At 36.3% G+C, this 14239-nt stretch overlaps 1 protein-coding gene across 18 annotated transcripts in view; it reads right to left on the reverse strand.

Annotated features, from left to right (window-relative positions):
* Nucleotides 1–14239, reverse strand: part of MEF2C (myocyte enhancer factor 2C) — a 132896-nt gene that overhangs the window by 47448 nt on the left and 71209 nt on the right. For all 18 annotated transcript variants that reach the window (XM_030467305.1, XM_030467301.1, XM_030467298.1 and 15 more), the window contains one exon: nt 13761–13964. In XM_030467305.1, the coding sequence (XP_030323165.1) occupies nt 13761–13964 (204 nt within the window). The remainder of the gene's footprint in view (nt 1–13760; nt 13965–14239) is intronic.

The raw sequence follows: 14239 nt of genomic DNA on the forward strand, positions 1-14239 counted from the left end.
TGTGTTAGGATCTGAGGCTTCCTCTGCAGGACACCGGAAGAATTTGGTGCTAGAGAACAGGATCCAAACCTCACAGCATGTGGTGAAGTTGTGAGTGACCCAGATCAAGCAAATAGGGCTTCAGAAACCCTATCCCTCATCAGAAGGGACACTTCTTACCCAGAGCTGCAGAGACACCTTCATCCATAAAGCCCTACTGGGCATCCAGGAATTGAGTCAGGCATAATCATCTCCTCCTACAGCTAAACTTTCAAAGATTTGAGGAAGAGTCACTCTTCCCTTTTAAGAAAAGGCTGCTATTGCAGATTTTCTGTAACTAACGGCTTGAAACCTGCTACAAAACTGGAAACACAGGTTCTGTTTCTCCTTTGATCTGAATGGGCTCAAATCTATTGTCTCCCATATCCCAAAAAGGGAAAGGATTTACCCAGCTCCCCATGCCCTGTGCGGTTCTAGATAGGATGAACCTCTCCACTTCCCTCTGATACTTTGCTTTTGACCAGTAGTAAATGCAACATTTATTGGGTCAGAGAAACAGAACTCAACAGAGGACAAAGCTCTGTGGCTTCTGACAACATTTTTTGTTTGAATCTGCTGAAATCTGATTTCTGTTCCAGTGTTTGTATTTTACATTAAATAGGCTCTCGACAAAATGCAGAATCAGATCCAGATTGATCTTTAATTTAGATAGTAAATATCTTTAATCAGATACTAAGACCTCACACAAAGTTCATGTGACTCCAGATTAGGCTTTTGGATAAATGACCTTAGCTGCCATATTTTAAGCTTTATGTTTAGTCACCTCTGCGAAATACTTTCAGATGCATGATGGAAAGTACTTAGCATAATTAAGAATTTTTATTCATCAGTTAAACAATATATGTGGGTTGTGCAAAAATTTGCATCTGACAAGGAAAGCTTCTTTTTAAAAACACAGATTAAATGTTAAAGCACATACTGGTAACTGCTGGATACAAAAGTGCAAGGCTTCCATTTTATTGATATATGTTTGAACATGCTAGAAGTATGTAATAATTAAACAATAACCAATCCTTGGATTATAACTCTAAAAGGAAAAATTATATTGTTTTATGTTTTTCGTGTTGCAGTCATAATTCTATTGTAGTAAGCTAAATATGCTCTAAACACCATAAACTCCATTAGGAACTGCTTCTTTGTCAAGGTTTTGATCTCTTCTGAATCAATCTATAGCAGCTGTGTGTTGTTTAAAGTACTTTTATTGACTCTTCTATAATTTGCTTTCTTTGAACAGCCTGTGTGCCGTAACATTTGATCAAAGAAACAAAAGTATACTTTAACAACCCAAAGTAAAGTGCATGCACATTTTTATAACTCTGCACTAAAAATGTAATTACAGATGTCTATAGATCACACAGGATGATATAGATAATTGGGTTTGAGATTTTTTTAATGCAAGCTTATCCAATATATCACAGATTTTTTCCCTTTAACACCACTGTATGTCATGCTAAAGCCTTCTGAAATATTTAGAATACAAATGATGTGACTTCTTTTAACACAAGTTTTTAGTCTTCATTAAATGGTAAGCACATATAAAACCACTGATAGATAAATTAAGCAAGGAAAACCCAACAACCTGAAGTTAAGGATTTATAAATTACCACACAAAGAATATGCTGATTGAAACTCTGTTTTGAAGGCTCTTTTTAAATTCAAAGGGCTATTTAAGATTTGACTATATTCAACAGCTCTGGAGGATGGACAGTAACTCACAGCTGACTGCTACACTTGTGATTATTAAAAATGTAGACCAATAAAGCAGATGTGTTCAAGATTTCATAGCCCTGCAGATTTGGTAACTTACATTAATTTCAATCATCTTTTATATAAACAAACACATAGAGGCCTCTCTAAATTCGGGGCAAATGGAGTCCAATCAATATGAACTACATAATACATAAAGGATGGATGCAAATTTTATAGTACACAAATAAATAATTAATTTATGCCTCTTACTGTAATAAGGAAGAAAAGTCAGCATATTTTGAAGTTTAACAGAACTTTTGCCAGAACCATGAGAATGGTGGAGAGGCACCTCAAGAACAGTGTTATTTGTGTTCAGCCCAGGAAAGGAGGAGCATGGAGATATTTTGCTTCATGCAAAACAGAAGGGTAAGGTGCTCTGGGCTGAGCAGAGCATTAAAAACATCAGCTCCCTAGCAGGTGGAGTGAAGTAGGCAAAAAGCCAGGATTAGACTGACTTTTTTGCATCCTCATCTACTCTGGTGATTAAGTGCTTCTTGCACCGTGCCTTTGTTACCTGGGGCAGGGGATTCACTTATTGCCATCTCCCTGGGGGATGGAAGGGAAGGGGATGTTTTTATTCCTCAGTATAAATGCATAAATACTTCTCATGGTATGAACTATTTAGGTCCCAGTCCTACCAGCCTCTCTGACACTGGAACTGCTTCAGAAATAAAGCCATGACTCTGCAGATACTTGCAGGAGCATTCAACCTCCTTCTTGTGAATAGATTCACTGTGTGAAGCAGGACTTCTATGAATCTTTGTAGAAGTAAAGCTTATTCTAGTATTGCTTACTACAAAGGGTGACAGAACCTGCAGAAATTGGTGTCTGTGCTAGGAACCATAACCAGAGAGTTTTGAAGCTAGCCAGAGGGCACTCATTGACCACCCTAGGCTTTAAATCATGGGTCTAATTGAACCTGAGTGATTAACTTTACAAATCAAGAAGTTTTTGGCTTTTGATAACATAGGGCACTTTTTATCTAATACAACTATAAGCAGTGGCTAAGGGGCCACACCTGCAACTACTTATACACTAAAAAGACCTTTGCTCATGTGTAAGCCTATGAAGAACTCTTCATCACTTGCTGATTTTGCTAGAAACTCACTGCTGCATTATCTTCAGAGCTGGCTTGACAAAGAACAGTTGCCAACTTGTAGGAGCCCCCAAAATCAAAAGTCTTGGGGAAAAGAAGGCAAGGTCAGTAGTTTGCACTACACATAGTTGTGAGGTAAGAAAAAAATGTGGTGTTTCTACACTTGTGATTATTACCACTGTCTCAGAATCCAGGCAAATAACCATATTTTGTATTTACCTTGCAAAGCATGGATGTCATGAAAACGAAACATGGGTTTGCTCACAAAAGCCTTTGTGTCTGGAACACAGCTATAAGTAGCTCACTATCTAGGTTGAAAATGGTAATGCAGGGTAGTGTGTCCTATTTTTCCATGCTTGCAGTGAAGATACAATATGGGAATTCAGCCTTGGTAATTACTAATACACCACACAGACACAATTACACCCTGTGTACTGCATAAAGGAATCACTTGTGGTCTGCCTCCATTACAAGGAGCAGTAGGGGGCCAGCATGCAAGAAGACAAAATGCTTTACAAGGAGGAAGGAGACCAGAAGAGTTGATGTACCCAAATACAAGGACCTTGATTCTTTTTGGAGTGATTTAAGTCCCTTTCCATCAATTATCGTCCTTTGTCTCCAGAGTCTTATCACCAGCAGCATTGCAGGAACTGAACAAAACAATACTCAGGCTCAAACAACCCTGTGCTGACATTTCCACACCCTGTTGCTGTGTTTGACCAGGTTACTCAGTTTAAAAAAAAACAAAACCCACAAACCACCCCTCCACCCCCCTTCGTGCCCCCCACCACCATAAAAACTCCATACAGAAAACCAACAAACATTCCTGGTTTAAATAACTTGCTCAACCTTTCCTGGTGTCTTTTCTACCATCTAGTGTTACTGATACCTTGCACTGCAATACCACAATGATGATGTGATATAAAAGCCTCTGTAGCACAAACCAAGATTGACTATAATATGACACTATTTCAAACGAAAAGTTCCTGCTTTGCAGGGTTCTCAATAGGTTTATTATAAGTTAATTAGATCCTGCCCCTTGCCATTCCCATCTCCTCTACCCTCTAGGTGAAATATGAGCTTCAGATAAATGAAGAATTACAAATAAAGAAGCCCTTCATTTATATATATGCAGAAGTGCTCTGCAGCTATAGTTTAATTTCTCAGTTAATCATCTCCCTAGTCATTCAATTTTACTGCTCAGAATCAGAGTACTGCATTTTTCTTTCTTATATATGAAGTTTTGAGGGAAAAATTTTAAGTATTAAATAAATGGAAAGCAACTATTTTTTTTTGTTCATTCACACTAGGTATGTGACATTTCATGGTACTTCTTGACAGAACATTGAAGTCATTGCTCATCTGAAAATAAATTTAAAAACATGTGGAAAGTGAAAAAAAAAAAAAAAAAGGACCTTAGGAAAGTCAGCTATTTTTGACAGTAAGTTAGCTTCTGTGAAACAAAGCCTTGTCTTTCAGAAAGTGTTTACGATCTATGAGAAAGAAAAAAAAAATATATCCTTGGGCTAAAATGTTTATTGGCACCTAGGAGTCTGAAGAGAGCAAGTCAGGCCTGTGGTTTTTTGAGGGCACTTTATCATCGCCTGCATTCTCTAAGGGATCTGTGAATGAATAGAGCTGGATTACTCAGCCTCCTATTCCACTCCTATTCCTCTCCATTTTCCTTGGCAAGACTGAGAGCCAAGCTATTTTTAGTCAGGCAGTTTTCTATTTTTAGACAAGTATCAGTTAAGAGACATTTGTTAGGAAAAATTAAAAAAAAAAGAAAAACACAAAAGGGGGAGGGGATGAGGCTTCCCATCTCATATTGTGAAGCAAGCCCTTCAACCTGTAACTCCAGGCGTTTCAGCTGCTTCCAATCTTGGAAAAATAAAGACAATTCAGAGTTCAGGGATTTAAAAATAAACCTACCCTCTGGCAAACAGACCAAAATACAACAAGCTGTTACTATGTGAAACAGTGACTACAAAAACAAAGAACATTCTCCAGTGACTAGATTGGGATAAAACTTTGGAGCTATTAAGTTATAAGAATGTTACACAGCCATGTAAGATTTTTTCCAGCTTCTCAGCCAGATATATCATGTTCTGGAGAAAGAAAAAGTGATCTGTGAAATAGACCTTGCTCTAAGAAATGCAGATTTTAGTTCCCAGTTTGACAAAAAAGGAACTACAGAGTTTGAAGCAGATATTCTGCACATATTTTTCACCTTTGTTATTGTAGCATTTTTACAGAAATATACCCTATACATTTTAAAAGTTATTAAAATATTTAAAGTTATTAGTAAGAACAAAAGAGTAAAAGAAAAACAATGTGGGGACATGACCAATAATGGGAATTAATCCTCAATAAGGAAAAGTCAGGAGGTTCAAAGCTCCCTCAAAATATACTCCAAAGTAGCTGTTGTTCTGCCATATGCTTCAAGTAATTAACTTTTCATCCATTTTATTCTTCTCTGTCTGTATTTTTTTCTTCCATGCATGGAAAAAAAAAAGCTATAAGGTGAGCTATTTCACTTTAATTTTAGATACATTAGGATTACAAATTATGCTTCATGTCAACCAAATCTCTCTTGCAAATTAATCATAGTAGATTTTTTTTTTTTCTTTTTGTGAGAGAAAGCAAAACTCATTATGTAACTTTCCCTTAGCTGCATTTTTCACATTCTGGATTAATTTGGAATATATTAGGAAAAAAACCCAATAGTGCCAAGACTTGGCCCTCTACCTTTCTCCTTCTAGCTGCAAGGCATCAAAAAAATCTATCACCTACTAGATGCACAGCAACAGGATGCTGCAGGGTTATCAAAGAGAAGTCAAACAATAGCCCCTGGATAGAAAGATAAAGAGACAAAAATCTCATGAGGATAAGTGGAAGGAAGGAAATAAATTGCTATCTATTGGATGTAGTAGTGGGACTAATTTGGGCTGTCCTGCTGACTGGAACAGCAGTTCCATTGAGGGACTACTTTGGACAGAATAGAATTGTCTTCTTTTTGTACTAATCATGTCTAGGAAAAGCACAGGAAAAAAAACCTCACACAAGGATATTAGGTTACAAACACATTTTCCGAAGGCTTGAAACTCAGAAGGAAAAAAAAAACAAAACCAAAAAAACAAAGGAATATTGAAAAAATGCTGAATATCTTGAGGCCAATCCCATGATTTTGTCATACATGAGGTTAGCAACGGTGGTTTGGCTCATATTTACTAAAAATGAAACAAGAAGTAAGCATTTAGAAAGCCTAAATCATCACCCAAAGGAAATGCTTTGGCCAGTTGACCCTGTCCAATCATCTCCTGGCTCGTGGAAACTGGTAGCAGTATCTGTTTTTTTAACAAGCTGGGTTCCAACAAATTTACAAAGGAAATCAATAATGCTACCCCCATTTTACAGATAGGGAAACTGAAGTATTAGGAGGAAATGTGACTTGTCCAAGGTCACACAACAGTATTTGGCAAAGCTATTAATAAAATCCAAGTCTCATGAGTCCTGGTCCAGGGCAGTATCCAATAGACTGTACTGTCTTTAGATCACCCTGAATAACCTTTCTTACATACAGGATTACTTTCTATACTGTCCCAGATCTTCAGCCCCTGGTAGCTGAAATAATTTCCCTGATTTCAACGCTGAAGAGCTGACTTGACATGTATTTCACAGCTTGTTTATATGCAGGATTATGTTATGATGACAAGAGAAGAAAATACACTTACATTAAACAAGCTACAACAGTTGACTTACTTTTCCTAAAAAGAGCACATTTAGAGAATTATATGGGCTTATTTACCACAAATACACAGAGTCTTAATTGATATGAAGAGGCTTTCAGAATCTAATTAACCTCCCTGTTAGTCATTAGCTCTGTGACCTTTAGAAATAATTGACAGAAGTGATTTTTTTTTTTCCTCTTCATCTCATTCAGAACTTCCACACCAAGTGTCTAATCCTACAAGTGCTACAGGACCCCCTGCACACCTGTAGGAATTGTTGGGATAATGTGCAGTGAATCCACCAGCAGAACAGGACTGTGGCACACACACACCTCCCAGGCACATCAAGTCCAGCCTTCCAGTGGGTGAAAATTGTACTAAATTTTAAGCCCCAGCTTCCTCAAGCCTGTAGGAGATTTAGTGGCTCCAGCTTTGATGCTTATTAACACGTTGTTGCTGGTCATACTAAAAGCATTAATATCTTCAATTCAAGCTACTTCTTCTATGAACCTATGTAAGTATTCATATTATTTATCATTAGTTGTATGTTTTCATTTTTTAATAGCAAAATACTCTTTTAACAAGCCATGACACACAAAAGAAAATTCTGGCTTTCACCACCCTGTAGGGTTTGGTATTATTTTGCTCCCTAATGTCCTAACATTAAAGTCTGTCAAGATATTTCTGAGTGCTGTAAAACACAAAGAACGTGCAATATGCAGGAGAACTTCACACATGCATAAGTTCAGTTCTTCCCCTCTGGGGAAAGTACTGCTGTAAATGGCACTCTTTCTATGCTCAGTTCATTCTCACCAAGTACAGGAAAATATTCTGCAAAAGGTCAATTTATCAGCAGTTAGCAGAGTGATGACCCTATGCAAAAGAAATAACAATGCTAGATACTGATTATCTGTGAAAGAGAATCCATAATTTGTAAATTATTTTAAAAAGTAACAATTTATTGTAGATTAGAATTACTTTTTTTACCCACGACCAACCAGCAAACTCCATCACAATGGCCCTGGGATAATTAAATTAGCTCAGGCTAATTTGCGATGAATTCTTCAGTGCCACTAAAAGCAGGAGTTCACCCAACTCAAGTTTCTCCAAACTTGCCCAATATCAGGGACAAAGAACTGGTAAAAGGATGGGAAGTATCAACCATGATGGTAAAGTGATCACTTATAGGAAGACTAAAGAAGTAGCTGGTTGAGAAAATACAAAGGACCACACAACTTAATGACACTCAGGAACACGAAGACAGAAAAAGAATTAAGTACAGGAGTGCAATGAGCAAGGGATTAAGAAAAGCTGAAACCAAGGATGGGTTGAAGATGAGAAGACCCTCAGAAGTGTTAAGAAAATGGTCTTTGGTATGAGACCTGCTTGATGGAAACAGGATAGACTTATCTTATGTGATGTATCCTCATCACATTATTTTGCTACCTGTTACTGTGCTTTTTTTTTTACTGTGCTTTTTTTTACTGTGCTTACTGTGCAATTTTACTGCAAAGTAAAATTGCAAGGGTTAGTGGGAGTGTGGGTGAAAGGGCACAGTATGCTTGATAAATATTTAGGTGAAAAAAAAAAACAACAACAAAAATCCTAGACTGAAAAACCCCACAGAGTAAGGCAATGTATAGCTGAGAAGTGAAATGAGGATAAGGTCTCACTGAAGTGGAGTATTGCAGGAGGTGACATCTCCCTGTATAAAAATAAAAAGAAAAAAAAAGGAAAAGAAAGAGAGGAAAAAAAATGGAGTAGTTAAAGCCAGATGGTAGTAAAAGATAGAGTGAAAGACAGAAAGAGAGGTATTTCAGAAAAGACACTGAGGTCATGGAAGAGTTTGTTGAAAGATAAAAGACAGCTGCAATAATCATGGACATTTGTGTGCATGCATTGGCAGTTTTAAGTAGTGAGCTTTACAAAATTCAGAGAAGATCTGGTGGATGATCAGAATTGATAACATAAAGCCTCATTTAGCAAAGAGAAAAAGGGAGGAAGTTTGTGTTGTTCCTCTTTTTTCAGTACCAGTGATTAGTGGTATGGCAGAGGGGAACTGAGGAGGCGGATGTTTGTTGGCCAGAAAACAGAAGGCATCGTTAATGGGATGAGTTTTAAAGTGCTAATTTGATAGGAGAATTGAGTTAAAGGTAGTGAACACTGAATTGGCAGAGAAATAGAAGCAGACTGGAGAAAGAGGGAGAAGAAGAGCAGCAGGATCTAAGATGTTGGTGGATTTGGGGCTTTAACAGAGTTGAAAGATGAAGTTCTAGTGATCTATGGAGCAATGATTTATGTGCACACAGAGCAAGGATCAGAGTATTAGACTCAATATCTAGCAAGGAGAATCAAAAGCAGGACTTAGTGGAAATTCACTAGAGAACCATTAAAACTGAGACAGTAGCTGATATTTTGACAAGAAAGAAGTGACAAGAAGGGACAGTGAGAGAGAAAACAAGCAGAAAGTTTCACTCTACATCAGCAAAGAGCTGGTGGCCTGGCTGAAGAACCACAGCAGATTACAGTAATGTGGTTGAGGTTGCAATTACATTTGCATTCAAGATGCAAAATATTTTCATGCATCCCTAGTCTGCAATATGCCCCTTTTAATCAAAGTGTGACATCCTCTCTGAGCTCCTAAGCAGGGGGTTCACATACAGTGCTTTGGCACTGTATTCTTGTTACTCACAGTAGTGTGGCAGTGAAATATCACTGAAATAAGCTGTGTTACATCCACTTCTGTTTTACAAAAACAAGGAGAGCCCCTCTTTTAGATAAATGAAAAAGCTGCATAATGCTTGTAATTGTCTGCTGTAAAACTGACATTTTGTCCTCCCCATTTCCTCACTGCCATAAGAAAATTATTGCCTAGTCCTGTATCACTGAGCTGATAATGTTAAACAACAAAGTCATAGGGATTTTTTTTTCTGATAGAACAGATAGGAACTAGATGTATTGACAAATGTCTAAGGACAGATTGGAAGTCTAGTTGTAAAAAAATTACTTCTGTACCAAAGACTGTGCACCAAATGCCGTTGGATTTTGTAATGAGAGAAAATGTAATCCCATTTTCAAGTAAAGAATTACAAAACTTCTAGTAATTATATCACAGGATTTAAGTGACAGATGCTGAATACATTGTTGCTGTTTGTATTTACATTCAGCATTTGGAAGTTAGCATAATGATGAAATTAATCTTTTTTTTTCCTCAGTGCTGAAGGAACCCTGAACAGGCCCTGCTATTCTTTAAAATAAGTCACTGTATCCAGCAACCAATATTTTAACTGAAAGAAATTTGAATGAGCTGTGATGTGAGTGGTTTGCTGGGTGAGGACATAAAGGCTTCAGTTTTAAGAAGCATGTTAACTCTAAACAGAAGTTTCAGAATGAACATTATTTTTTTTCCAAACTAATGCATACATAAAAGCTCCACACAGATTTTTCTGTAAGAAGACTCACATTAATTGTCACTGTTGCTTAAAATGGACAAACTTGAGGGCTGAATGCAAATATTTTCTCCTTCATGACTGCACACTGACTTTCAGTTACCTCTGGGTGTTGTATGGATATTTACTGAGTAACTGAAATGCATTCAGCTGGTAGATAATTTCTGTGATCCACCAAACTCAGATAAGCCAAATTACACAGTAATCAACTCCACCCTGAGAGAGGCAACTAGAAGAGACCATCTCAGTTACTTTTATTACATGTAAATAAAATTGCTACATATGTAAAGAAAGTATAGGTTATATGTTTAAATCATTAAAACAAAGCAGCTCAAAGACTAACAGTAACTGAACTTTATAATTTTTAAAAATTATATCCCCTCTATTTTACATCAGAAGTAATCAGATCACCTATAAGTTGGGTATGACCATATAAGTTGATTTGCAGTAATATAAGTACTAAATGTAATGTCAAATAATTTTTTGCTTGAAAAACAGGGTAATGTTTGCTAGATGTCTGACATTTTGTGTCTTCTGATACTTCAAATAACAAATCATAGTCTGAAGGCTCATTCTTTCAGAAATGCTAAATATAATTAATCCCAGCAATTAAATGGAAGACTTTTGCTTAATAAAATTAACAGCTTTAGCAAGACCTACATGAAAGTTCATGTAATTTTTCCATTTGAATAACAGTGGCTTAACTTAAAAGTAATTAACTTCACATTACTGACCCAATCTTTTGGTTTTCTTTTACTGTAGATTATTTAAAGAAGTCATACCACATTCTAATGCCTGATAACACAGTGCTACCAGAACCAAAAAGTAATTAAACAGTTAATATTATGCTGAATGTGAACAGGCATTGGATTCTAAAGACCTTCATATGGATGACAGTTGTATTTCAAATTTTCATAAGTTTACCTAAAAAAGTTTTCATTCTCTATTACTGTGCAGAAATCTGTGAGCACAGCGATGCTTTTTTTTCTTCTGCTGAAATACAGTTATTGAACAGTCATTAAGCTGAAAATTATCAGATTTAATAATACTGTCTGATTCTCAGCTGCTGTTGATTGCTCTGGAAGAACAAGATTAAAAACTTGTAAGTGTGACATCTAGCTATCTGAAAGTGAAAAAAAATGGATTTCTTACAAGGAAAATATGAGTATTGTAGTCAGTTTAACTGATCAAGTTAAATATTTAATATTTAAATATTTAAATGTGCCTCAGCTTTATATCCTGTACCTAAAAATATATCCAAACTACACTAAGAGTCAAGCCATTTTTCAGCCTGCATACTTTGATGAGCCCTATTCCTCTTGTACTCAAAACTCTGATGTTAATTACCAGGCAGAGACATGATAATTTGAAACCTACTTGCACAAAACCTATACCCTGCACAAGTACTCCTTTGATCCTGAAATGGTGCTGGTGTTGGTGTGGCATAAGCATTTTGCATTACAGGCAGAACATTGAAAAATGGAACAGCAAAATGATCAAATGACTGAATTCAGAGCTGACAGAACATATGGAAAACCTATAAACACGACGTTAGCTTGGCCTTTTCTGCCTGTTGTTAGATTACTCAATTTAAATTATGATTATTTCAATTACCTACTTTTATTTGACTTCCTTTAGGGGAGTGGAAAGTGATGTCCACCAAATTTTGGCTATAGGCAGAAAATTACCTGTAAAACTGCCTATGAGCCTATCCCAACGGGGCCATTATTTTTGCAGGAAATAGACTTTGTTGGTGCAGGGAGTGCTCTTTTTGAAAATCTCAAAGTCACAAAAAAATAAACATTTTAAGTTTTAAACTTTTACTCGAGTACCTTGAAAAATCATAGACCTTATGATCAAAAGTATTCATTCAACATGAAACAAGTAATAAATCCTTAACTCCTGGTTTATTCCCATAAGAAATCCTGCAGGAAGAAGTAAAGATATCACAGGAAACTTTTCCTGCCAAAAATATTCTGGCTTTTTGCCACTAAAAGAGGACAGGACATTATTTTGGGGACAGAATTTGAATTCTGCTGGACAGGACATGAGCTTACCAGAGTTAGGTGACAGGAAAGGCTTCATGTCTTTAAAGGAGATTTGAAGTAAGAAAGGAAAAGAGATGATGGAGAGGAAGAAATTATATACTTTCCTCTTAGTCTTAACCCACATAAATTTTTGTTCTGCTGTCAGAACCCCATACTGTCCTAACTGGGGAGAACATGTGCTGGGAGCTCATGAGGGAAGCAGAACATTACCAGTGTATATGTGGACTTAAAGACAGGTAGAAAAGTGAAATGTATTCTTGTGTTGCAGTCTTCGCTGAGTGTAATGATGTCTGTTCTACAGTATTTTTTCTGCACCAAAAATATTTTACTTTCATCCAATGGTAACCTCAAATACATGACTAACCAGGGTTAAGGTTTCAAAGCCACCAAAGTCTCATTTCAGACAACATCCAGATTATGTAAAATCTGAAATGAGTATGTTTTAAAAGTTCTGAAGGAATCTAAGCTATTGGCCATGGTGTTCAGCAACAACTATGAATAAATTTTCAGTGATCTTTCAGGTAGGACCTAATCTTTCCAATACTTTAAAATTATAGATGCTTAATCACTCAGGGGCTTTGAAAACAGAAGCTGTGTGAGTTACACAAGCAGTTTTTTAGATATTGCTCTGAGTGCTTTGCTATTACAACAAAACCATTGAAAGCCTAATTTATTTTGCATGGCTTGAGTCTTAATGTAATTATAGATTAAGCTGACTTCTTTAGAAATACTAGAAGCTTAAACTTGAAAATCTTACATTATAATTAATAATTAAACTGGAAATACATTTTTAAAAGTTATTATTACAAGGTGTCTCTAGCATTCTGATAGTATTGCTTTGGAACTGCCACTGTGTGTAAGGTAATCATTCTGTGTGAGGGAGCTGGAATAATTACTGAGAAGCTTGTTAGTAAACTTTTCTTGAATTTTGTGAAACCATCTTCCTATGTAAATAACCAAAAAAGCCAAACACTTCAATCAAATACCTTAAAGCAGTAATTCTAAATCCTTTTTCCCCCCATCTTATAAGAAGCATTTTCTAGTTCCTCATAAAAAGAATACATTAAAATTGTTGGTGGGGAGACAAGGCACACCATATTTTCTGGAGAGCATGTCATAGGGACTGACTGGGGAACAAGGGAGAGATTCAGCTGGGAGGCAGTGGTCGAGGCATGGAGAGGTTTGATGGGACAAAGGGACAAAGCAGCACAGAAAGCTGGACAACATGGTGCCAGAGATTCCATCACAGGAGTTTCTGTTGAGCATGTGACACTCAGCAGGATAAAACTTATATGTCGTTAAAAATTAAATATATATATATCTATCTTTATAAATAATAAATATATAAAAGTTTTAAATTTTGTAAATTTTATCGTTGTAATTTTAAATTAAAATGTATAAAAATATTATATATTATAGTATAATATTTATATTATAAAACATAAAATATTCTATTCTCTCCAGTCTCTACTGCACCACCTCCAACTCATAAACCTTTTCTCCGTTGTCCCTTTCCTGCTCTCCTGCTGCTGTGTCACCTGCAGGTTACGTTTACAACCCTCAAGGAAGATGATCAGGGCTCTTGCTTTGAGTACCTTTGTCTCAAGGAAAAGTAAAAGCAGAATCCTCACAGAGCATGATCTCTTACCTCAACAATATCTGAATTCGTTCGACTCTCGTGTGGCTCGTTGTACTCGGTATATTTCAGCAACACTTTGTCCATATCAGTGCTGGCATACTGGAACAATTTGTTGGTGCTGTTGAAGATGATCAGAGCAATCTCACAGTCACACAGGACACTCAGTTCATAAGCCTTCTTCATTAACCCAAATTTCCTCTTTGTAAAAGTCACCTGGAAAAAAAAAAAAAAAAAGAAAAAAAAGGAGAAAAAAAAAAAAAAAAGGTCAAAAATCCCTGAGATGGTCTTTGTAGATTTTTTTTTTTGGAAATGTGTGACTTCTGTAGTTTTTGAATTGAACAAGTTCAGAAGGCAAATGCATAAGTATAGATATGGTTCTAAAATACAATACATGGTGCTTGTTAAGACAGTGAGGAAATGCATCTAATTCTGCCCTCACAAAATTCAGGATACAAGTAAAGAAAATGGGGCATTGTAATTTAGTAGTG

This window comes from Calypte anna, chromosome Z (assembly GCF_003957555.1).
Source record: "Calypte anna isolate BGI_N300 chromosome Z, bCalAnn1_v1.p, whole genome shotgun sequence".
NCBI lineage: Eukaryota > Metazoa > Chordata > Aves > Apodiformes > Trochilidae > Calypte > Calypte anna.